This window comes from Schistocerca nitens, chromosome 4 (assembly GCF_023898315.1).
Source record: "Schistocerca nitens isolate TAMUIC-IGC-003100 chromosome 4, iqSchNite1.1, whole genome shotgun sequence".
NCBI lineage: Eukaryota > Metazoa > Arthropoda > Insecta > Orthoptera > Acrididae > Schistocerca > Schistocerca nitens.
In genome coordinates this window covers 792,400,825-792,428,292 of record NC_064617.1, presented here as the reverse complement: position 1 = coordinate 792,428,292, position 27,468 = coordinate 792,400,825, and the positions used below count along the sequence as shown (strand labels likewise).

General features: G+C 42.6%; 1 protein-coding gene across 1 annotated transcript in view; it reads left to right on the top strand.

Annotated features, from left to right (window-relative positions):
• Positions 1-27,468, top strand: part of LOC126252141 (zinc carboxypeptidase-like) — a 119,321-nt gene that overhangs the window by 67,667 nt on the left and 24,186 nt on the right. The window contains exons 5-6 of the mRNA XM_049953008.1: positions 5,025-5,169; positions 23,454-23,614. Of these exons, the coding sequence (XP_049808965.1) occupies positions 5,025-5,169; positions 23,454-23,614 (306 nt within the window). The remainder of the gene's footprint in view (positions 1-5,024; positions 5,170-23,453; positions 23,615-27,468) is intronic.

Genomic DNA, 27,468 nt, shown 5'->3' with positions numbered 1-27,468 from the left:
TATGGGGTGCCATTGATTAACGTCTCGGTAACCTCTTGTTCGCATTGACGGCACTTTGAATAGTGGACGTTACATTTCAGATGTGTTACGACCCATGGCTCTACCCTTCATTCGATCCCTGAGAAATCCCACATTTCAGCAGGATAATGCACGACGGCATGTTGCAGGTCCTGTACGGGCCTTTCTGGATACAGAAAATGTTCGACTGCTGCCCTGGCCAGCACCTTCTCCAGATCTCTCACCAATTGAAAACGTCTGGTCAATGGTGGCCGAGCAACTGACTCGTCACAATACGCCACTCACTACCCTTGATGAACTGTGGTATCGTGTCGAAACTGCATGGGCAGCTGTACCTGTACACGCCATCCAAGCTCTGTTTGACTCAATGCCCAGGCGTATCAAGGTCGTTATTCCGGCCATACGTGGATGTTCTGGGTACTGATTTCTCGGGATCTATGCACCCAAATTGCGTGAAAATGTAATCACACGTCAATTATAGTATAATATATTTGTCCAATGAATATCCGTTTATCATCTGCATTTCTTCTTGGTGTAGCAATTTTAATGGCAAGTAGTGTAGTTTTTGAAAGAGTAAAGGTGGAATACTTCAGAAACTGCATTTAATTTCAGGAACAGTTGAATTTAAAAGTAGCTTCTACCCACTTTAATTTCACAAATGTTGAATTACATAAAATGTTGTATTTATTATCGATATTTTTCCTAGTAGAAGAATTAATCCACTGTCTTTCAGGTTTAGGAGGAAATTTGTATTATTGTGTCAATTTAGAACATTGTTGTTTTCATGTATGTGTGTTATTGGAGACTTGTAAAACATATGGACAGTTGAAAAAGTGACTGGGAAACAGATTCAAAGGCAGAACTTTTCTACACTGTCATTTCAGAATTCTTTTCCGCAAGACTCAGCCATGAAATTAGTGAGCAAAATTATGAAAATCATTTGTGTCTTCTTGTTTAATATCCCAAGTCTAAAAAAGGAATTGTTAAAAATTTATAAATTAAATACAGAAAATTTTAATTAATTTCTATTTTGAAATGTATAGTTATGACCTATTTAAGTTCCAATTTCAATATGTGTGTGTGTAATTCATCATAAATTTCATTACTTTTTCTATTCATTTGTGGTGTTTATGTGAATGATACAGGTAGACAACAGATCGATTTCCATTTGATGAAGGTTGATTATTGGTGTCATTGCTTGAAATAATTAGACTAGGATCTTTTAAACAGTCGACCAAACAGATGCAGTTACAGGTGACATGTGACATCAGTGGTTGCCTGATGTTTCAAGTCAGAAGGGTAGGACCCAGTTACATGGTTAGATTTGAAGATGTATCACAAATATCCTGGGTAGTGTCATACATGCATTGGGTGTCCAGTAAGGGAATTAGGTGATCTGTGCACTATTATTATTGATATGGGGACATATAATAAATTCTTGGAGATATCTTGGTCAGAGACAAATTTGTTAATTGTGACATGTTTTGGCACAGCATTTTCTAAAAACTATGTAAATATTTCCTTTAGTTTCACAGTTTTCTGAAGATGATGAGTTAAAATATGTCACAATAAATAAACTTGTCTGTGATCAAGACGTCTACAAAAATTCATTACATGTCAAGTCTTAATGGTCTCATACATTAAATATACACGAATTCATCAGGCAAATCAAAATTTTACTGTCAATATTTCACTTGTGGCTAATTAAACATTCACCCAAAACAGCCAAAATATTGTGCATACAAAGGTTCTAACTGATTTATTATTCAAGTGGCAATTTTCAATTTACTGATTATATCAGTAAACTTAGTTTCACTAGAAATCATGTCAATGAAGAGTAACTGATAACCGAAACTATCACTGCAGTATGTAGTGGTAAAAGTACTATGTGCTAACTAGTATGAGAGTTTTGCCACCACTAATTAGGAAGTCACCATTTCATTCTTCCAAATAATCTGTTTCAGTTTTCCAGAACCTAAGTATCTTGGAAGCTAACTGTAATTAAAGTTCAGACACATTCTAAACTGATTCTGTCATTTGAGCGAGAAGGCCTGTTACATTCCAGCATCTGAATTCGAAATTTTGGTGCCCTGATTTTTTTGAATCAGATAGTATCCCTCATTAATCAGTTATGAAGGACTAACTAAATTAACGTAATGTCAAATATGGTAACTTTACTTCAAAATTGGTAATTCACAATCGATGTAGTTTTACAAACTGCATTTTAATTCTCAAGATGGCCAAATATCATTACACCAGCCTATAGGTATCCCTCACTACAGAAAAAATTTTATTTTGCGTGTGGTAGTTACACGACAAAGACATATATAGAACTAGACCGTGCTTAGCTTTTGGCATGATAAGATGTATACACAATTTGTCTAAGCTGGTCTCACAGTCAGGTAACAACTTCGAGAGTTTACATATTTCTATCATTACACGAACATTCTGATGAAAGTGTGCTTACAGTTATGATCATACTAACAGTTTCGTGGCATTTTCATTTATGTAAATCAGTGGCTCAATGCATTCAATAATATTTGTTACAGGCTGCACATGTCTAGCGTTTTATTAACTTCTACATTGCAACAGGACATGTTTGTACAATGGATAATTTGCTGTCTTAATTTTGATAAACTGTGATTTGAAAATGAATCACCAACAAAAAAAGGAAAAACCTTTGGTTCAGATCATTATCGTGTCAAGATTGGAAATGAAACTCGTTTGACACTATTGGTGACAGTTACATAATAAGAGGCAATGAATACTGAACTACTGTTGGTGGGCTATTACTTCAGTTGTGTTGAGAATGTCTTCAATGAACTGTAACGTTATGTTACGCAAAAGTGAAATGAGTATACATTACAAGCCATGACTGAGTGTTAATGTTGTTTGTAATGTCAAGAAGTAAAGATGTTTTACTTGGTAGCTTAATGCTATCGTTTTGGATGCAAATTAAGATGACAGTTTTTGCTAGATTAACCAGTGGAATAATGCATTAACTTTTTTGCATGAGCTTCGTTTTCATTTGACTGGCCCTTATATACATTGTTTACAAATGCCTTCATCCCTTAGTTGCTTCTGTAACAACAAAACTGGTCTACTGCTTTTAGTTTCTCATTTCCTAACCTAGTTCCTTAAGCATCATGATTTAAATCTGCTACACTGCAGTACCCTTATTTTGCGTTTATTAATGTTGGTTTCAGTCGTCATCTCATCACAGAGGGATCTAAAATTTCACAACTAATACTGATATGCCGAGTTTTATTGAAATTTGGTCAATCCATATGTAATGTTATAGTTCAGTCTATAATTGAGTCGCTGGCATAAACCCGTAATATACATGGCTGCATCAAAAATAATAATCGTTACATTTTACCTTAAATTTTCAAAGATAAGTCATTAAAAGCTTCTTAAACGTAAATATGCTTACAAAACTACACTCCTGGAAATTGAAATAAGAACACCGTGAATTCATTGTCCCAGGAAGGGGAAACTTTATTGACACATTCCTGGGGTCAGATACATCACATGATCACACTGACAGAACCACAGGCACATAGACACAGGCAACAGAGCATGCACAATGTCGGCACTAGTACAGTGTATATCCACCTTTCGCAGCAATGCAGGCTGCTATTCTCCCATGGAGACGATCGTAGAGATGCTGGATGTAGTCTTGTGGAACGGCTTGCCATGCCATTTCCACCTGGCGCCTCAGTTGGACCAGCGTTCGTGCTGGACGTGCAGACCGCGTGAGACGACGCTTCATCCAGTCCCAAACATGCTCAATGGGGGACAGATCTGGAGATCTTGCTGGCCAGGGTAGTTGACTTACACCTTCTAGAGCACGTTGGGTGGCACGGGATACATGCGGACGTGCATTGTCCTGTTCGAACAGCAAGTTCCCTTGCCGGTCTAGAAATGGTAGAACGATGGGTTCGATGACGGTTTGGATGTACCGTGCACTATTCAGTGTCCCCTCGACGATCACCAGTGGTGTACGGCCAGTGTAGGAGATCGCTCCCCACACCATGATGCCGGGTGTTGGCCCTGTGTGCCTCGGTCGTATGCAGTCCTGATTGTGGCGCTCACCTGCACGGCGCCAAACACGCATACGACCATCATTGGCACCAAGGCAGAAGCGACTCTCATCGCTGAAGACGACACGTCTCTATTCGTCCCTCCATTCACGCCTGTCGCGACACCACTGGAGGCGGGCTGCACGATGTTGGGGCGTGAGAGGAAGACGGCCTAACGGTGTGCGGGACCGTAGCCCAGCTTCATGGAGACGGTTGCGAATGGTCCTCGCCGATACCCCAGGAGCAACAGTGTCCCTAATTTGCTGGGAAGTGGCGGTGCGGTCCCCTACGGCACTGCGTAGGATCATACGGTCTTGGCGTGCATCCGTGCGTCGCTGCGGTCCGGTCCCAGGTCGACGGGCACGTGCACCTTCCGCCGACCACTGGCGACAACATCGATGTACTGTGGAGACCTCACGCCCCACGTGTTGAGCAATTCGGCGGTACGTCCACCCGGCCTCCCGCATGCCCCCTATACGCCCTCGCTCAAAGTCCGTCAACTGCACATACGGTTCACGTCCACGCTGTCGCGGCATGCTACCAGTGTTAAAGACTGCGATGGAGCTCCGTATGCCACGGCAAACTGGCTGACACTGACGGCGGCGGTGCACAAATGCTGCGCAGCTAGCGCCATTCGACGGCCAACACCGCGGTTCCTGATGTGTCCGCTGTGCCGTGCGTGTGATCATTGCTTGTACAGCCCTGTCGCAGTGTCCGGAGCAAGTATGGTGGGTCTGACACACCGGTGTCAATGTGTTCTTTTTTCCATTTCCAGGAGTGTATGTGGGGCATCTATGTACCGCAGCCACTGACAGAAGCATCTAATTTTCTGTTTTTTTGATAGCGTAAAGTAACTATCTAGACTATTAACTAAGCGTTAAATAACAATAAAATGGTTTAATCAAAATACGCCCTCGTTTGTAGATCTTCACCTGGATCGATTCGCTGGTGCAGGCATATCCTGACTATACGAGGAGGGTCTTCGGTGGAACTACATATGAAGGTTTCGAATTCGACGGGATAGAGATCTCCTACGGAGATGGGAGCCGTGTGGTCATACTCGAGGGAGGTAAGTACAGCATTTTTTCTTCGACAGACGCGTGTGTAGTTCCTGGGTTCAGTTCTGGTCGTGGGTTACACTTAATTACCATCTCTGTCTGTCTCCACCGTCTGTCACTCAACCCCACCCCCTTTCTCAATCATTTCCCATCACTACTACTTTTAAGTTGTCACAGATGAGGATAATTTTAATAATATCAACGAAACGATAAAGAATTTCTTAATTAACATTAAATGTATAAAATATTGTAATAGCAATATTGTTATAGCATAATGGCCAAGAAACTGACAATTAGAAAAATACAGCCTTTGAAAAGCATGCGGCCGAATACTTGAGATGTACTCCAGTCACAATATTACTTTAAGAACTGCAAGGAGAGTGCAATAAGTAATGCAACACATTTGTTTTCTGTAAACAGGTTTGTGTTGGATTCTAATACATCTTGTTATTGCCCACTCTTTCGATTACATAATGCTATTGTTCAAATACTCTCCACTCCCTGTGACGGCCTTACGTCACCTTACTGGGAGGGTCCTGTACGCCCGCGTGGTACCGCTGTAATGGTCGACGTCGTGACCACCGTCTTGGCAAAGGCTCTGAGCACTATGGGACTTAACAGCTATGGTCATCAGTCCCATAGAAGAACTACTTAAACCTAACTAACCTAGGGACATCACACAACACCCAGCCATCACGAGGCAGAGAAAATCCCTGACCCCGCCGGGAATCGAACCCACCACCGTCTTGCTGCGTCGTCCACGTACTGCTTCCCGTGGGGTGCATTCTTCATTGGGCTAAAGTGATGGAAGGTCGAAGGTGCGAGATCCGGGCTGTAGGGTGACTGAGGGCCGACAGTCCAATCAAGTTTTGTGAGCTCCTCTCAGATGCGCAGATTTTTTAGAAGCCTTGCCTTGTCATGAAGAATAAGCAATTTGTTTGAGTTTTGTGACAACGAACGCGGTGAAGTCATTTCTTCAATTTCCTAAGGGTAGGATAATACAGTTCAGAGTTTGTCGTTGCACCATGGGGGAGGACATCAAACAGAATAACCTCTTCAGAGTCCCAGGTGCCGTCGCGATGACTCTACCGGCTGGCGGTGCGGCTTTGTACTTTTTTTTCGGAAGTAGCCTTGTTTCTGGTTCCATGTGACGAACACACCCTTCATCGCCTGTGATGAAGTTACAAAAAATTGTCACGATCAGCCACGTAACGCGCAAGCAACTCGGCAAAATGGTCCTTTGTTGCTCTTTATGGTCTTCTGTTAGGCCGCGAGGAGCCCACCAGTCCCCAACTGGTGGACGAGTGTGTCAGCATTATCGAGAGAGACGTCCAGTTGTGAAGCGAGCTGTCTGGTGGTTATCTATCGATCACCTCGGATGACAGTGTCTTCATGTTCCAACACCGCAGGAGTCACAGCAGTGTACGGCAGACCGGCACGCAGGAGATCTAACATGTTTGTGCGACCTTGTTGCAATGATGACAGACGTTTCGCCCAATGACTCGCCTTGCTTTGTTCACTGTCAGGTCTCCGTAGACATTCTTCATGCACGTATGAATATCTGCGATGCACTGGTGTCCACTTAAAAGAAAGTCAGTGACAGCTCTCGAAATGGAACGCGCCTCCAGTATAGACGCCATTCTCAAGGCAACGTATGGCGCCCCCACCTATTGGAACTTCATGAAACGGAAATGTTCCACTACGCCCCACAGCAAATTCCGTGATTTTTCTGCAGAAGTTGGCCGAAAAAAAATGTGTTGCATTACTGATTGAACTCCCATTGTATAATAGCAGATAACTCTCGTAACATTCAAATGTCATAATTTACACAATATAAAACGGAAGTGTGCGGTCACGATTATCTGTATTTCACTGAGTATTACGATTCTCGAAACAGCTACAAATGATACCTATACGAATGTATAAATGAGGCGAGCTGTTTTTTTTCGGTCGTTTCCGCCATTATTTGGGAAGTTTTTTTTCTGTTCATGTTTTATTCTTGGTGGAGGGTCTCTCCCTACGATTCTGGAAACAGCTAAATGATAGCTATACGAATGTATAAATGAGGCGAGCTGTTTTCTTTTTTCGGTCGTTTCCGCCCTTATTCGGGAAGTTTTTTTTTTTCTGTTCATGTTTTATTCTTGCTGGAGGATCTCTACCTTTAGTCTTATTCATATTCCTGTGCTCTGACGGATCTAACTGTGAATTCGTGAGCCGTGTCGAATTTGTTGTCGACAGCTGGTAGGTCAACTGGCTGCTGGCCACGCCGTTAAGCCAAACCTCTTGAGAAAGCCTCCACTCAAACGCACCCTGTGTTAAACGTGGTAGTTTATAATTTCTATAATTCCTTGCAATTTTCGAGGCTCTTTAGTTGCCATTCTACTTTACTCTCCTAAAATTAGCTGTCATATTTGGGGATATATGTAAAAATATCAGATCTTCTACAGCTATTTTTTTCCTTTAAAATAAATTAAAAACAATCATTTGATGTGCAACGATTAACTGGAATATATTTGCAGTAAAGGATGATGATAAAAAAATCCATAATAGTCGCGGTTGTATGTTACTCACTGCTGCTATAGTCGACTACTTGGATTGGCAATGGTTCCGCTCACACGTAAAGCCAATTGTTCATGTCTTACTGTTCATATGTTTTCGAGTTTCTGTACGTGACACTGAAACATATTGCGCAGTTCTTGCAAGATTTTGCAGAGTGGAGAGGTACACTTGTAGAGTATCTCTTATCTTAAAAGGATTTTCTACCTTTTTTCTGATAACGGCACAGTCAAGACATACGAGAAATATACCAAAGCAGATCTACTGCAACACTTGTGACCATACTTCAGATCATCGGAATTCCTTTGGAGAGTGTAATGTTCTCAGTGGTCTGTGCACGACAGTGCATGGTACCAGTACGTTCCAAAAAGCCTCTTGCGAAAATACTGTTGCTGTTTTTCAGGGGACCATATCTCGGGTTCCATTGAACACACAGATAAGAAGTCAAGTGTTCTGAATAGCCCTTGCCTTAGTGACCGTTTGTATACCAGTCAGAAGAACGGGTATACTGTAGCTATACTATACTACAAATTACACACATCCACCAGTCCAGGAAAATCGAGCAAATCGGTTGTTTCTTTTGCACTAGGTGTGGTCACGTGTGGACCTTATCTGGCTTATTAAAGCACCGTTTGTTCGTGGGTGATTCCTTACAAAAGCCCGAAAAACTATGAATTTGGGGTACCAAAAGAACCAATTGTGGTGATGACGACTTCCGTAATTTTTATTCAGTGCAAATCGATATTTGTACCATATGTTCTTAAGATGATATTTTCGAGAAAACTTGAAACGTTGTTCGATATTATTACCCGTTACACAAATCCACAGTTTCATAGTTACTGTACTTATGCACGAGAAATATGCACATAACATGCGGTCTGAGAAGTACAGGCTATATAGTTTTAACTCACATAGTGAACACCTGACAAAGGTTCTATGCTCATCAAGAGTTTTCAAAAGTCACCAAACTATGTTTTAATCAGCATTTTTTCACCAATAAAACTTTATGACACACTGTCTATGTGTAATGGTACTGCAGTGACAAAAAATGGGCTGAAAAGAAGTTAAAATGGCAGCAAAAAATTGTGTATGAGAGGGAAGCCTGCACGTTTAGTAACACAAAAAAAATGGCTCAAATGGTTCTGAGCACTATTGGACTTAACATCTGTGGTCATCAGTCCCCTAGAACTTAGAACTACTTAAACCTAACTAACGTAAGGACATCACACACATCCATGCCCGAGGCAGGATTCGAACCTGCGACCGTAGCAGTCGCGCGGTTGCTGACTGAGCGCCTAGAACCGCTAGACCACCGCGGCCGTCTCAGTAACACATTTCTAATAACATTTTTACCCTTTTACTACACAAATTATAGGCAGGACTTTTCGAGGAATTGTCATCGATGAGCAAAGTATCCAGGAAAAAATGTAGCGCAAACGATTTTGTGGTAATCTTATATTATACGTACTTATTTGCTGTTTATATGTGTCAAAATACAATTACCCTATAGAATTCGTTATATATGAGCAGCACGCGCTGCTGTAGCAAAGTAAATAAGAGAGCCAGCGAATAAAGGCGAATTTGTTGATCTTTAAAAGACCACCAAAACGTTTGGCAAGCGAACATACTCGCGCTTTTTTGCGCTGGTAGAATGAAGCAGAGAGATAGTGATGGTGAAAGAGTGGGAAGGCAGTGCCAGTGGAAGAAAAGAGAGAGAAGACAATGATGGGTGGAGAGAAAGAGTGGCAGTGAAAGAGGAAGATGGATGAAGATAACAGGTGGGAGCCACAGAGAGATTACAACAGCAGTGAGACTTCAGACTCGGTGGAAGCTATTACGGATAAATTTTTAATGGTAGTTGTGTCACGCAAACTTTATTCCAGTACTCACTGCCTGTCAAAGTTGGATTTTTCACTTACTGTTACAAACTCACATTACAATTCATCGTCGATTTATTGACAAATGTTTGATTATCAAGTGTTCATAATACGTTTCCCATTATACTTATTCCTAAAAGTAATGTTCTTACTCCCTGCATGTGACAACCGCCGCAGGTGCCAAAACTACAACAGAACATCCTAACAGTTTTACCTTTTCATTGCTGGAATAGACTTCGTTTCCCTTTGCTGAGGGTCGAGGATTGTAGGAGAGCTCTGTAGCCTTCAAGCTACGAAATGACGTAACTTCCTTTGAAAGAACTCGGCTGAACTCTTATACAACATTCATTTAGATTGGTGAGCAGACCTCATATTGATTACAGCAATATTTCAGAAGTGGTTGTGCGCTGGTTTGACACAGCGTCGCTAAAATTATACCTTCTACAGCGGTTACCATAGAAACACCTCACAAGGGAAAATTAAAATTATTGCTTAGCAATGATACATGATGCAACAAACAAAACATAAAGCTTTTATAGCCGTGTTTTCTCCGCCGCAGTATTTAGAGGCTAGGCCTACAAGATCAAAAGTCAAGGAAAATCTGCCACCATACGGAGTATAATTTTATCTTTAAGCTGTGCAAAAAATTGAAGGTCTGGTTTTGCGACGTTCTAAACTCTGCATTCCCAAAATATGCTCGAAAAACTGTACCTTTTTATAAATATTTGTGCTTAGTGCAATTTAACGGCAAGGGCTTTTAATGGCTATACTGGACCCAGAGGACGTGTTACATTAAGTGATACGTCACCCTGATACTGCTCGTGAATTTCTACCTTGACTGTTTTCTTACGGGCGCCTCCTCGTAGTTTCTTGAAGCTGTGGACTTTCTGTGTAGTGTCATCGGCTCCTGTCGTGTGACTTCGTTACGGTTTCCAGGGGGTCGAGAGCTGCAATAGAGCTCTATAGTCTTCATGTTACGAAATGACGTAACTTTCTTTTAAAGAACTCCTTTGTATTTTGTTCCTCTCATATTGGGTGAACTGATCTCATATTAACTCAAACAACATTTTCGAAATGACTGTCGTAACATCACATAAAATAGTAGCATTTCTCTTCTCCTCTTTTGAACGGTTTTCGGGCGTTGAGATAGCAGGCCGCGCCTCAGTTGCTTTCAGTCCGTCGTCTCTGTCTCATGTCGCGTCCGGTTGCCAGGTTCTGCTATGATGGAGCAAAGTACTGCCTCTCCCGCCTTGATGAGTCGGGAACATGTGCCATTGCTCATAAAATTATCAGTTACACAGAGTTCCAATCCTTCTTTAAAAAAGCAATCCTAAAATATACCAGTGCTAGGCAAGACTGGTAATTCATTTTATACCAATTTTATAACCATTTTCAGTCCATTGTTCCGCTATTGTAGACTTGTTGGGCTGATGTGGCGCTCATGTTCGATACATCGATTTTCAGTTATGCGGATCGTTTCTCTAATATAAATTTTTCCGCATTCACACAAAACTTAGTACACACCCGGATTTTTGAGAACCGTGTCGTCTTTCACTGTCCCTAATAACTCATATTCTCGTTGGCAGGCGAAAAAGTAGAGCTACGTGGTGTTTTCGCAATATTCTCCCAATTTTTTACGACACAATGCCAGCAAACGTTATGAAAGTGGTCTTCTCATCGCCTTCTTTTCGTTCTGCGTGTCGTTTTTGGAGTTCTTCCTTCCAAGGGTCGTCCGAATCTATCGGACGCTGTATCCACTCTCGTGGAAGACGGATGACAGGTGCCAGAGTTCTATCGTCAGAATTTGTTCGTATGAAATCGAGTTTGTCCTGTGTAATAGAGTGTTGAACAACATGGACACTATCTCCCAACTACCAAAGCAGAATATAACATCTGTATGCGAGATGCGACAGGCGGGCGTAAGGCAACTGAGACTTTTGTTCACCTCCCCCCTCACACACACACACACACACACACACACACACACACACACACGCCAGCCCCACCACCGAGAACGGAGCGGGGCCGACGAGACCATCTCTGGACAGGCAGGTGTAGATACCGCCAGAATGCGGGAGAAATTTCATTGCATCAGCGCCACCTGATGACCGTTTTTCGACGAAATATCGTGGACGTTCTACGATTGGAACTGGCAGTACACCCAAGACTACTCGAAGCACCTTGTAAACCGAGGGGACAAAAGTCATGGGATAGTTCTTAATTCATTGTCTATAGCGTCAGACTTCCTTTTGACGGCGTAGTACAGCAGCTCGACGTGGCATGGACTCAACAAGTCGTTGGCAGTTCGCTGCAGAAATACTGAGCCACGCTGCCTCTATAGGCGTCCTCAGCGTTGCCAGTGCAGGACTTTGTACACCATTTGACATATCGATTATGTCCCATAAATGTTCGATGGGACTCAGATCGGGCAATCTGCATGGCCAAACCATTCACTCGAATTTTCCAGAATGCTCCTCAAACCAATCACTAACAACTGTGGCCTGGCGACATGGGCATAAAAATTCCATCGTTGTTTGGGAAAATGAATCCATGAATGGCTGCAAATAGTCTCCATGTAGCAGAACAAAACCATTTCGAGTCAATGATCGGTTCAATTTGACAAGAGGGCCCAGTCCATTCGATGTAAACAACACAGCCTACACCATTATGGAGACACCACCAGCTTGCACAGTGGCGTGTTGAAAATTTGGGTCCGTGGTTTCGAGGTGTGTGCACCATCAGCTTTTACCAACAGAAACCGGGTCTCATTTGACCACGCCACGGCTTTACAATCGTTTACGGTCCGACTGCTATGATCGATAGCTGAGCAGAGGCACTGCAGGTATTGTACCGTAGCAAACGCACTCGAGTCGGTTGTCCGTTACTATACTTCGTGGTGATGGGTAATTTCTCAGATTTCGTATTTTCGGCACATTCTTGACACTGTTGATCTCCGAATATTAAAATCCCAAATGATATCCGAAACAGGATGTCTCATGCGTCTAGCTCCAACTATCATTCCGCGTTAAAAGTCTATTAATTGCCATCGCCCGGCCATAATCGCGACGGAAACCTTTTCACACGAATCACCTGAGTACAAATGACAGCTCTGCTAATGCACTGCTGTTTTATACCTTGTGTACACGATGCTACTACCATCTCCGTTTCTGCATATCGGTATCCAATGACTTAAAACCTAAGTACATGCCAGAACAGCTTCACATCATAAACTTTGCTGTCTCTTGGCAGTCAGTGATATTGTTGCTATGACTCAAGGTAAATACGCAGATACTCGTTTAACTGTCCTAGTTCTCAATAAAACAGTTTAGCGCAAGAATTCTTAGCATTTGTCAGAATGGCTGACCTGCAGGAACTGAAGTGGACTGAAGTATCTGACTTCAGAATGAAAAATGTGTGTGCGTTTGTGGTGCATCGTCTTTTCTACCTGACGGCAGAAGGATTTCCCTTTACGCCACTGATAGGTGAAAGCAGTGTAGTCCCTGGTTGACAGCATTCCCTTTGGTGACTGGAAACAACGTCAGCGAACGAGCACAACACGGTAATGGAAGTGGCGGAGAAGCAGATAGTGGTCCGGAGAGGTGAGTGCAATCTGGACACTGCTCCTCGGAACTGAGAGGCGCCAGGTGAGAGGTGGTGCCTGAGTCGCGGTGGCCAGCTGCATTCGTGGCGTACCTCTTAACACTAGAACACTACAAAATCTCGGCTGACCGATATGATACGTCTCCTATAGAAAATTTTGGGCTACCCCATCTCTCCTAAATGGCATTTGCGATCATGTACAGATACTAGTCAGTCCAAACCCCTTTTTCCATAGTTCGAGTGTCTGGTGATGGCGTTCCTGCTCTTTTGCAAATCTCTCCTCTTTGTGGCATGATCTGAGCAGAGCTGCATGGTGCTTTTCTTTCTGTACACCACAGCGAGTAAGTGGGATCATAAGGTGTGGTCATTCACCAACTGCCATCGTGTGTCACCACACACTAAAGAGACGCGGGTAAGACATTACACAGGGTGGGGAAAATAAAAGTGGTTCGAATGAGTGGATACGATAGGACGTGAATGTATGCATACAACAACACACCGTCAGGCGAACACCTGTATACGCGCACCACGTGACACATTCGCACAATCTTCCACCCGACAGAGCTGTTTGCAGAGGTCATCAGACTAGTCGCGGCCATAGCTACCCCCCCCCCCCCCCCCGCCCCCAGATGACATGATCTCTCTTTTCTGTCAACCTTTTCTCCTCAGTTACATGGACGAAAAAAAGTCGCAACACCAAGGAGTTACTTGCTTACTTCACTGCACTAGAGCCTGCGTAGGGCCTTGGCAATAGGGATACGAGAAACTGGAAAGTCCTTATGCAGTATTGCACGAAGACTTGTCAGGGATGTAGTCACTGCACGTGTCTGCAGCAGCGGTGGTTACGAGAATGTACAGTCGCAAGAAGACCGTTCTCCGGATGGCCACGTGGCACTACCCAGAGGGAAGACAATCGTGTTCGGAGTATCGATGTGGCATTTCGTAACTGCAGCAGCAATTCAGGAAGCAGTTGGCACCACAGTGGCACAACGAACTGCTAAAAATCCGTCTTCCAGCATGCTGGAGTAGCTATGGGTCAGCAAGTTATGTTAATCAGTAAAACGAAAAACCAGTCCCGAGTTTCCAATTTTACATTTTTTTATCAGTCGATGACTAGTTTCGGACCGAGAGCCATTTTCAAATCATCGTAACTTATTCAAAAATAATAGATTTCAGCTATCGGTCGTCCTTTTTAAATTTTGTTGGCAGATCTAGATTTCAGCTAGAAACTAGCCATTCTCAATGCACTATCATTTTTGATCAATCCATGTAATGCGTGTTGGTCGGGCTTCATAGACAGTTCATTGAATGTTCAAGACGTGGAAACCATGTCAAAAATGTGCAAAGAACTGTTACAGAGCATACACATAATATATCTGTGTGGCTGGAACTGTTAGGTAAATGTAGCTGTACCACCAGTTTTAAACTATACTACTGACTTTTTTGTTGCTAGATGTACAATGCTGACAGCACCAAATTTGGAAACTACGTAACCATCCATTTTCAGCAAATTCAAAGAGGTGTGCAGGATAAGATATAGTTTCGTACAGAGATATATGTAATAAACGTCTGCGCATCAAATGTTTTCTGTGAGTACTCCAAGGTATGGCCACTTTCCATTGATATTTTCAGTAAATGTTCGTGTCTTATATTCCCCAGTCGCATACAGATTTTTACATATTTTGTGTTTAAATTTATCTGTGAAAACCTTCTTGTTCATCTGCAATGGCTTGTTGTTCTTTGAATAGTAGTGTATGTTCTTCCTTCATGGCAATTTCCAGTTTCTTTTGGGTGTGCACAACGCATTAACTTCACTTAAAGCAGTAATTTCTTTAGTATGGAATGATTTAAAAATGTTCAATACATTTGTTCTTGAAATCTGTAGATGACATTACTTGTTGCAACCAATACTGATACGGGAGTTCCTTTCTTTTTCTTGAATCCTGTAGATAACATTATTTGTTGCAACCAATCCTGATTCAGAAATTTGTTATTTGATGGCATGGAGGAGAACATTGTCCTAAATCGAAAAAATGTATTTCTCCAGCTTTAATATGACACTTTATGGGAGTTCGTGTTAACAATTTTCACATAATTTGCAGATAAATAATTAGAACTATAAGCATGCAAAACATAGTTTGTAATATTTTCTTGGTCTTGATGGTCTTGGAGGTTTGCTTGTACACCGGTCAACATTCATACATTCTTATTGACCCACTAGACGCATTTCATAAAACTGTTAAACACAACACAGCAACTATTCAGTTATATATCTTAAAATTTAAACCACGTTGAACCAATTGGCACAGAGCACAGTGAAGCACATTGTAAACACTGTTTGCTTTCGCCGAGGAAGACATAAGTTTCTCATTGACGCAGACCAAATCCTTTCATAAAATCAGTAATGTGGTTATCGAATTCTTCGCTTTTTCGGAGCATGTGATTTGACACGCAAATTTGTTATACATCTTTATTGCACAACTAGAGCCCATCCATGTCAAACTGATTCCTGGTAGTTTCTTGAACACTCAAGCCATCGTCCGATGTTAGCAGCCTGTGTGCGTGCGTGAGCCTCGAAAGGTAGATGACAGCTTCTCATCAATTCACACAGCGTAAATTCATTATGTACAAAGAACGAGCTACGAGTGCAAATTGTGGCGCAGGGGTCAGAGATCGTACCTTCGCAGTAAATGACGGAACGGGGTATGTAGAACAAACTATTGTTGTAACGTCTTTGGTAATCTAGACATCGAACTATGAGAATAAAATGGAGAGATGGAACTACAAGAACAAGACGGCGGAGCAGTAGCAGAGATCGAAGTAAAACAACAAAATCTCGGATCAGGGGGTCAGATTTTGTTCTACGAGAACTGAATGAGCGAACATGAATGCAGCAAACAGTGCCCCTTACAACATTCTGTGTGCAAACATGCGTGTGTCTGTGTGGTAGTGCATATACTGGCACGCATCCTGCAACTCTCCTTATAACAGCCCACCTGCCAAAGTCCGAGGAATGGCGGGAGGGCGTCCTTTGCTCCAAATACCAGTTTCAGTCCCACTCTTTCACCCAGAAAGTTAATCTCGCTCTTTAACTTTTGTTTCTGTCTATGGTTCTTCGACGTATAGTTTGAATACTACTGCCTTTACCTTTCCAAAAGCCAAACTGATCGTCATATAAGAGAGCCTCAGTTTTCTTTCCCCGTCTTTTGTATTTTAGTCTTGTCAGAAACTTGGATGCATGGTGTGTACGGCTTATTGTGAGATAGTTCTCGCACTTATCTGCCCTTGATGTATTCGGGATAGTGTGGATGATGTTTTCCGGAAAGTCTGACGATACATCTCCGTTCTCATAGACTCTATAGACCAACCTGAATAGCCGTTTGGTTGTAACTTTCCTCAATGGTTTTAGAAATTTCGATGGAATGTTGTTTATTCCTCATATCTTATTTGAGGGCAAGTCTTCCAAAGCTTTATTAAACGCATATCCTGTTACTGGATCCTGTGCCGACTCTCATTTTTTTCTTCTATCACGTTGTCAGAGAAATTCTCCCCCATGCTCTCTTTTCTGGGTTTGACAGTGGACTTACCATTGGACTCTTAAACGTCGACAGCCTTGCTTTTTAATTTCAGTGAAGCTTCTTTCGACTTTTCTGTAAGCTGCAACAGTCTTTCCATGAACCATCTGCTTTTCGATTTCTACTTTTCCAGCAGTCTTCTCTGCACTTCCTATTTTCTTCAATCCTAATCGAGTAGTATTATTGTATTCTTGTCTTTCCATGAGCACCGTTATACATCCTGCTTTCGCCAATCAATTGAAGCATCCCTTCTGGCTTCTTCGAAGTTACCTTCGTTGTACTTATATTTGTCTTTCCAGCTTCTGAGATATTCCTTTTTAGAGATGTGCATTTCTTTTCAATCGAAGCGCCTACTGTGGTAGTCATTATCGCAGTATCCATCGTTTTAGATAACTTCTAACGTGTCTCATCGTTTCTCAGTACTTCAGTGTCCCACTTCCTTCTACTCTGATTCTTTTGGACGATTATCTTAAGCTCCAGTATACTCATCTTTAGTACTAAATTGTGATATGAGTCTACACTGGCTCCTAAGTGTCTCTTACAGTCCTTGATTCCAGAACCTTTGTCTGCCAACGATGTAATACATCTAGAATCCTCCTGTATCTCCAAGGCCTTTCTCCAGTATACCTCCTCTTCTTGTCGTTTGTGTACAGTGTATTCGCTATTACCAACTGAAATTTATAGATAGATTCAATTAGTCTTTCTCCTCTTTCATTCCTACTACCAAGCCCATTGCCCTCCCTTAACTCCTTCTGCTATTGCTTTCACTACTACCGTTTTCTAACATTCCATGATTATCATGTCCCTTACATATTGTTACCCGTTCAACAGTCGCTTATACTTTATCTCTTCATCTCCTCGTTGTAAAGTTGGTATGTGTACCTGAACTGCTGTTGTTGCTGTTGGCTTGCTGTCGATTCTGATAAGATCAAGCCTATCACTTAACTATTTACAGTAACTTAATGTTTGCTATACCTTCCTTTCCATAACGAATCCTGCTTCCTTTATACCATTTTCAGCTTAGCTGATATTACGCTGTGTTCGTCTGACCAGAGATCCCTATTTTCTTTCCATTTCACTTCAGTTACCCTACTGAATCTAGACTGAAGGTTTGCATTTTTCTTTTCAGATTTTCCAGCTACCCTACCACTTTCATACTTCTGATACTCCACGCTCTGACTCGCAGAATATTGTCCTTCTGTTGATTACAGATCCGAAAGGACCTAAAGGCCAGTTCACACTGGCCGTCATGTCACTTCACGTCACGGTACTGCCACATCAGGTGCACTCAATCTCCGTCTCGTCATTTCAAGTCAGTTCGCTTAGCTCAGTACTGAACGATGAAATGGAGGTTTTGAGAGAGACAAGAGATAGAAGTACAATGTCGGAATTGAGGAACTAGTGACAATATGGTTTATGACCAAAGCAGACTTCATAACGTATGTCAGTGATCAGTTTTGTGTGGTAAAATGCTGAGAAGTGAACAACATTTCTAAACGCCGACATTTATTTGTAAGCGAACATATATACACATAAACATATAAAACAATATTTATAAAGGAATAAAGTGACCCTCTTTACATTACGCATTATGCTCTTTTTTTTCTTACATGTCTAATAATACCATAAATAACAGAATTGTTCTCCTACATTAGAGCTGACTTTTTCACTTAAATATATAATGAAGATTTCTCAGTTCTTTACGTAAAATCTAAACAATTTTTCGCTTTCAAACATCGGATATCGCTTGTGCCAGAACACTTAATGGAAAAAGACATCCAAGTCGCAATGGGGTACTTGGAATTCGGAGGGAAAGCAAAGCACAATAATGAAATAATGATTAAGAAGCCACAAAAGGAGAAAATCCAATAGTACAACATGTGTAACCGCGGCGAAAATACATTAACCTCCCATATTAGCAGACGACGTGATCGTGAAAGCTTTTTTCTCGAGATATCTTGACGTGACGTCACGTGACGTGACGGTCCGTTGACGGCCTGTGTGAATGCCGTATTTGAAACGCATTATGAAATGCTTTGTCGTGTCACGACGTGACGGCTAGTGTGAACTGGCCATAATCCAGGATCTTTTGCTAATGGAGAGATCATCATTACACTTTTTCAAATACAGGCCACATATTCTGTAGATATACATTATGTGTCTTTAATGCATTGGTTTCCATTGCATTCTTCATCGTCATCACTTTGTTCGTTGCTTATTCTTCCGCCTTTTAGGTGCAGTTCTCCACCGTTAGCGCTATACGTTGCCCTGAAACTCTCTCTGCTCCTCCATTCCTTTCGAGAACGCATCTAGCAGAACTTAGTCACTCCTTTCACCAGAAATCTTCGGCCGCCATTGCTGATGATTCTTATTCAAATTTTATCCAGTTAATGAGTTCGAACGCACGATCCAGGGTGTTTTCATTACTAGTCAAAGACATTAGGGCAGCTTAGAGATGATAAATAGATAATGACATAGAGGAACGTTTTCCTGTGTTTTTTTAAATTCAAAACCTGTTTGCATTGAAAAGTCACTAACAATCGCAAAGCTGACCGTTTAAGTTACAACCAACCCTTTTTATCAGTTTGAAGCTTTGACGTGCCGCGATACATTTCCAAGGTGAAGTTACCCATTAGAAGATGCAGGTACCTGGCAACTCAAGTTTCGAAGGAGTCCATGAAGAACTGTTGGTGAATACAGTTATGTTAGACATAATAAGCAGTGACAGTTTGGTCTGTCGGCTGTTTTCCTTGGTAGACGAGGTTCTTAATAGCTTCCAAGTTGTGCATTGGGCTTTACTTGTGGGACCGCGGTTGAGAAGCCAATACACGCTTCAGCGATAGGATATGGGTTCACGGTTTGGACTCAGCCCGCAGTAGTTTTCCCGAGGTTTCAGTTTGACCTGCTCGTATAGCGTAATGCTCAGTACACTATCTTCCGGGATACGGAGATGAACTAGATGAGAATTGATCTGCTTACCGGATTAAAGACTGTGTGTAGGTATGCCCTGAGCGTGGCTTCTAAACGGTTTCCCATGCTTGTTTAGGCAAACACTGGACTGATCCAGAAATACCGTCTCAGATATAGACGTTCTGTGGATATCACAGACGCAGTCCCTTTGACTGTTCAGAGATGTCACTAAACCCGCACATGTATGTAAACAACCATGCATGAGCAGTGCCTGTTAGACGGAGGGGATCCAACAGCCGATCAGTTCCAGTCATTCCAACAGGAATGAGGTACACGGCTCATTTTGTGTGTAGTTCTACAATGCCTAGACGGTCAATACCGCGGTTCGATCGCGTCCGCATTGTTACTTTGTGCCAGAAGGGCTCTCAACAAGGGAAGTGTCCAGGCATCTCGGAGTGAACCAAACCGATGTTGTTCGGACATGGAGGAGAAACAGAGAGGCAGGAACAATCGATGACATGCCTCGCTCAAGCCGCCCGAGGGGTAGTATTGCAGTGGATGACCGCTATCTTTGGATTATGGTTCGGAGGATCCTTGGCCGCAACGCCATCATTTTGAATAACTGTTTTTGTGCAGCCACAGGACGTCGTGTTACGACTCAAACTGTGCGCAATAGGCTGCATCATGCGCAACTTCACTCCCGACGTTCATGATGAGGTCCATCTATGCAACCACCACACATGCAGCGCGGTACAGATGGGCCCAACAACATGCCGAATGGACCACTCAGGATTGGCATCACGTTCTCTTCACAGATGAGTGTCACATAGTCCTTCAACCAAACAATCGTCGCTTTAGACACACTATCCATTAAGTGCAGCAAGGTGGAGGTTTCCTGCTGTTTTGGGGTGGCATTATGTGGGGCCGACGTACGCCGCTGGTGGTCATGGAAGGCACCGCAACGGCTGTACGATACGTGAATGCCATCCTCCGATCGATAGTGCAACCATATCGGCAGCTCATTGTCGAGACATTCGTCTTTATGGACAAAAATTCGCGCCCCTATCATGCACATCAAGCGAATGACTTCCTTCAGGCTAACGACAACGCTCGACTAGAATGGGCGGCATGTTCTCCAGACTTGAACCCTATCTAACATGCCTGGGATAGATTGCAGAGAGCTGTTTATAGACGACGTGACCCACCAACCATTCTGAGGGATCTACGCCGAATCGCCGTTGAGAAGTGGGAAAATATGGACCAACGGTGCTTTGATGAACTTGTGGATAGTATACCACAGGCAAGCACCAACGCAAGTGGACGTGCTACTGGGTATTAGAGGTACCTGTGTGTACAGCAATCTGGACCACCACCTGTGAAGATGTGTGGTTTTCATGAGCAATAAAAAAGGCAGAAATTATGTTTATGTTGATCTCTATTCCAACTTTCTGTACAGGTTCCGGAACTCTCGGAATCTAGGTGATGCAAAACGTTTTTGACATGTGTATTACCCGAGAACGGTATTATCGTATCCCGTGGTCGTTAAAGGAAACATACGGTTACGTTACAGTAAACAAGTACAGTGGTGACTAAGGAAAATGCATCTCACTGTGAATGCTTTCAGGACGGTTGTGTAAGTGGTATCAAATGGTTCAGCGTGTCCTCGTGAAGTATCACTATAAAAAGTCACGATAAGCCGTCCGAAGAGCCCTCAGTCGAAGGTTGTCGACAAACGTAAGCAAACAGTTAAAATATGGTAACACAGAGAACAAAGTTTGTATGTGCATCTTCATATTTTCGCGGAGCAAAGATTGCTCCATAAAATTTGAGGCGTGCAGCCGCATAAATTCGACTTCTTCTAATATTTCGGCTGAATACCGTCCACCCATATTCACAGTGAGCCGAGGTGACTGACGCTCCAGCACTTTCTCCATCCTTTTAATAAAAAGAACTGCTGTGAATAAGATTTTAAGGGAAGCTGGTGCTGCTATTGTTAAGGACAGGATCCATTATGCCCGTCGAAAATTGGACCTGGTTCCGGAATAACTTTATCACCTGCATCTTTCTGGGACTCAGTAGTGAAAGAAGCAATTGAAAACTGGTTGGCGCCGAATTTAATTAATAGATATTGCGGCTTCAGCTTGGGCAAATGACGGAGACCGGCAATTTCTGTAATAAACTCACGAAGACGTCGCGACGGTGCAGTGCGCAGTGATACATCGATATCACCTTGCGGATCGACTGCGAGGACATAAATCTAATTCCATGTACATTTCAGATCTCTTTCCCGCCCATCAACGCCTCTGGCGCCTTCTGTATCTGTGGCCGCATGCGCAGCGTTTCGGTTGGCGGGTTTAAAAGGACGGAGCAAGTGCTGAAGCGTCAGTCACCTCGAGTCACTCTGAAGACGGTATTAAGCCGAAATATTAGAAGAAGAAGTCGAATTTATGCGGCTGCACGTCCGAAATTTTATTGAACATAGTTTTAATGATTCACAGACAAATGGCACACGCGGCTTCCCTTCCTTAGGTCATGCTGACGACTGCGCTGTCAGGAAGGGCACTCTGCCAGAAAGTTGCATAAAAAATAAAATCTGACAAATCCTGAAAAGTGGAGGCCATACTAGACGTGGTGAACGCTGAGAAATAGTAAAAGTAGAAGGTCCAGAGTGCAGACACATGAGAAGTTTAGGGAAGGCTACTGGCTTGCGATGACCAAACCGTTTGGGTAACGTGTTGCTTGCTCGTCGCGACTATTCCATCAATAAATACTGTGGTTTTAGCTCGAAAGTACTACTGCAAGTGAACAACGTAGTCATCCCTACTGCCGCTCAGATAACATTAAACGCTCTGCTGCCATCATAGGATCATTCACATAACCTCTGTCTCAGGTATCATTAAACATTCTGCTGCCATCACAGGATTATTTGACATAATCTCTCGCTCAGGTACCATTAAACGTTCTGCTGCAATGGTAGGATCATTTCACATAATCTCTCACTCGCTCGTCTTAATTTTCTGGTATTTATATAATAATTATTACATTTTATTTCGTTCTGTTGAGCGAGAAATGACTATTGGACGGGTAACAAGTATAAGTTTCATCGCAATTTGACATTCAATTCCGGTATATCTCATTAAGTGAGCCTCTTTTATCTGTTCAAATGGTCCTCGAAGTAAGCGATTTTTAACAGTTCGGTGTATCACTGTGGTGCCAACTGCTTCCAGTATTGCTGCTGCAGATGCATACACGATGCGCCAGAACCGTACGACGAACACGATGGTTTTCCCCCTCGGTAGCGACACGTGGCCATCCAGAGACCAGTCTTCTTGCGACCGTACATTCTCGTGACCAGCGCTGTCAGCAATCTTGTGCAGTTATTACATTCCTTTCAAGTTTTTCTGCAATATCACAGAAGAAACATCCAGCTTCTCATAGCCCTTAACACTACCTCGTCCAAACTCAGTCGAGTGTTGCTAATGGCGTCTTGGTCGCCTTAAAGGCATTCTTAACTAACATCAACCTCAGAACGTCCAATCTCAAAGACAACGCTCATGAGCGTAACAGTGTGTATTTAAAGCAAACCTGATTTACATCCTCATAATGGCGGTACTAGCGCCATCCGTACGCGGCTGGCACGAAATTTTAATGGACATTACCTTTCGGATGTAGAAACGGTGCTACCAACTTTATTTTATGTCCCGCAAGTAATTCTTTGTGTTGAGGTTTTTTTTTCGACAGTGTATATCCGAGTAATGTGCATCTTTAATGCTTCAGGTATGCACCCACGTGACTGGGCCGCCACCGCCTGTATGAACTGGTTCATTAACGAGATCTTAACGACTAACGACACGGACGTCAGGGATGTTATCAGCCAGTTCGTATTCGACATCTACCCCACCTCCAATCTCGACGGCTATAATTACACCTGGAATACAGTGAGTAGCTCTCATTACAGTACTTGGTTCCCCGTAAATGTTTAATGTGTCAATTGTTAAGCGATTTCTCTTTTCATCAGGGTCCATATATTCATCCTAACACAAAAGCATAGGAGTTTTCGTCACGACTGAGATGTCTTCTATTTTGAGGCGTCTAGCTGTTACAGATGCGTACATGCGTGCCACAATCGACTTTTCAAGTTCTGTCTTGAGCCGTTAAAGAAAAACGTCAAACAGGTACAAATGACTATTTAATTCAGTTCATAGACTACCAGCAAAGCTAAGGAAGGGGAAATTAGGAAAAAAAGTTCAGATTCTCGGAAGAAAAATAAAACTGTGAAGATCGCCGGTGACGTTGTAATTTGGAAATTTACGGTAAGTTCCTATCGGACCAAACTGCTGAGGTCATCGGTCCCTAGGCTTACACACTACTTAATCTAACTTAAACTAACTTACGATAAGGACAACACACACACCCATGCCCGAGGGACGACTCGAATCCCCGACGGAAGGAGCCGCACGAACAGTGGCAAGGCGCCACTGACCGCGCGGCTACCTCCCGCGGCCCGTTGACGTAATTCTGTCAGAAACGGAGAAGGACTTGTAATTACAGTTAAAAGGAGTATATAGTGTCTTGAAGAGAGGGTATGGTAAGAATAACAACAAAGGAAAAACAGTAAGAGAATGTAGTCGGATTAAATTAGATGATGCCAATAGAATTAGATTTGAAAACGAGGCATTAAAAATTGTTGATCGGTTTTGCTGTATGGGTACAAAAATAATCGCTAATGACCGAAGTACAGGGGAAATGACATGTAGACGCAATAGCAAGGAAAGTTTTGCTGAAAAAGATAAATGTCTTAGCATTGAATACAAATTTAAGGAACATACTAGTCACTATTGATCCCAAAGATTTATTAAAACCTAAAAGTCACACGTCAGAATGGTAACCGACTGGTAAGTGTCGTAGAAGACAGTTGGTAACTGCTCAAAGCACTACCAGTGCCTCGCCATCGTCTCTGCTCATCATTTGATGAGACATGGTCTGAAGACGTTTCTTGATAAAATCAAAACCGATTGCCATTCTGAGGTTGATTTTTAATTTTTAGTAAATCCTTTAGATCAAGACTGAGTGATATTTTAATTGCCCATCAGGTCGCTGTTAATTTACGGTAAGGTTTTAAAAAGATATTAACAAATCTAAGTGTTCAAAAATAGTTTTTATAGACATTTGCGTGGTATATAGCCTTATTCGGAAGTGAAACGTGAACGAAAAACAGTTCGGGGAAGAGGAGAATAGAAGCTTTTGAAATGTGGTAATCCGAAAAAAGTTGGAAATTGGGTGGGTAGATTGAAAAACTTCTACTGAGGTACAGAACTGAATTGTAAAAACAAGAAATTTGAGGCATAACTTTAGTAACAGAAGAAATCGGTCATAAAACACGTTTTGAGGTATAAAGAAACCGTAATTTTAGTAATGGAAGGACTTATGGTAGGTAGAAATCGTAGAGGGAGACCGAGGTCTGACTACAGTGCGCAGGTCCTAAAGCGGATATGAGGAGACTTGCACAGGCTAGCCGAGCGTGCAGAGCTGCATCCAACCAGCCTCGCACTGCAGACCACGTGACAAGGACAGAGATCAGATAGGGCCTTTTATAGCCATCGCCATTTTATCAATCTAATAGTACAATGCTACTAAATGAAACGGTTATTATTTGTTACAGATTCCCCACAACACTCTATGCTCTTTACTATTTAAGGTTTCGCAGGGTTAATTCTCCATCTACAGGTATTCCACCATGGAGAACTATAACCCAATGGATTAGGATAGATTACAAGCCTCAAGGTATAAGGGCAATGGGGCCATGGAGACAGTTACGAGAACAGGAGTATGATGCAACGTGACGTGCCGATTTCCTAAGAAAATCAAATGAAACACTAGCGGAAAATGAGGAGCAACTGTGTGGTAGATCCCAGCAGCCTCTCATTCTCTAACAGATAAAGGGATGTTTCAAAGAGCTTGGCCATAGCTCATGTTTCTTTGTAACACATGCGTTGAGGCTATCAGTTGTCAGTTTCCAAATTCGTGACGCGTATACGCTGTTGCTATGAAACGTATGTTCTTAATTCCAATAGAAACTCAATATTAATTTCTGACCATTAGTTTGTTATCTGAAAGAACTCGAGCTAGGACCGTCCATCACTATATAACGTTGGCCATAATGGTTTATCTTCTTATTTCTATTTCTCCACACTACACTGAGGTGGGATACCTCCTAATATCGCGTCGTACTTTCTTTTCCCCGGCGTAGTGCAGCAACTCGACGTGGCAGGGACTCAACAAGTTACTTGAAATCCCCTGCACAGACATTGAGCCATGCTGTCTTTATGTTCGTCCATAACTGCGGACGTGTTACCAGTGCAGGATTTCGTGCACGAACTGACCTCTCAATTATTTCCCAAAAATGTTCGTCGGGATTCATGTCAGACGATCCGTCTGGCCATATCATTCGCTCGAATTGTCCAGAATGTTCTTCAAACCAATCGGAAACAAGTGTGGCCACGTTATATGGCATACTCTCAGCCATAAATGTAACAACGTTCTTTGGGAACACGAGGTTCCTGAATGGCTACAGATGGTCTCGAACTAGCCCAGCATAACCATTCCAGTCAAAGATCGGTCCAGTTGGACCAGAGGTCCCAGTCAGTTCCATGTAAACATAGCCCACAACATTACGGAAACACCACCAGTTTCCGCAGTGCTTTGTTGACAGCTTGAATCCATGGCTTCGTGGAGTCTGCGCCACACTATAACCCTCCTCTCAGCTCTTACCATCTGAAGTTGAGACTCATCTGAACAGGGCATGGATTTTCAGTAGTCTGTGGCCAACCGATGTGGTAACGAGAATAGGAGAGGCGCTTCAGGCTGTGTGGAGCAATTAACAAAGGCACTCGCATCGGTCGTCTGCTTCGATACCCCATTAACGTCAAATTTCGCCACACTGTCCTAACGGATACATTCGTCGTACGCTCCACATAGATTTCTGCGACTATTCCCTACACTCTGTTGTTAGTGTGTTAACTCTGACAGCTCTAAGCAAACGCTGCTGCTCTAGGTCGTTAAGCGAAAGCCGTCGACCACTGCGTTGTCCGTGATGAGAGATAATGCCTAAGATTTGGTATTCTCCGCACTCTTGATCCTAAGAATCTCGCAGTACTGAATTCCCTAACGATTTTCGAAACGTAATGTGCCTTGCGTCTAACTCCAACTACCGTTCCCCACTCAAAATCTGTTAATTCTCGTCGCTTCAGCACAATAATTTCGGAAACCGTTTCACTTTCATCACTTTAGTATAAAGACAGCTTCACCAATGTACTGCCCTTTTTTACGTTGTGTACGCGATATTACCACCACCCATATGTGCACATATAGCTATCCCATAACTTTTGTCATCTCTGTGTACAGAGCATGGCTAAAGATTTTGTTCCTTTGTAACTCAAATAGTGAAGCTATCCGCTGTCAGTTTCAACATTCGCGACGAGTTTAAGCTGCTGCTACGAAACGTATGTTGTTCATGACAATAAGAACAAAATATTCGTTTCTGGCTATTAGTTCTTTATTTTAAAATAATCTAAGACTGTCCTCCATCCATTTAATTTTGGCCATAATGGTTTGAGACACCATTTATTGCACAGATTTGTTTTGTTATTTCTATTATCAGGCCATGGCTGAAAATTGGTGGGCCAGTGCACCGCATTTCACACCAGTTAAAAGGGAAAGAACGTTCGAGTAGATGGCTGACACCACCAACACTTCTCAGGCACGCTTTCCTACGTGCGTGAATGATGTCTGG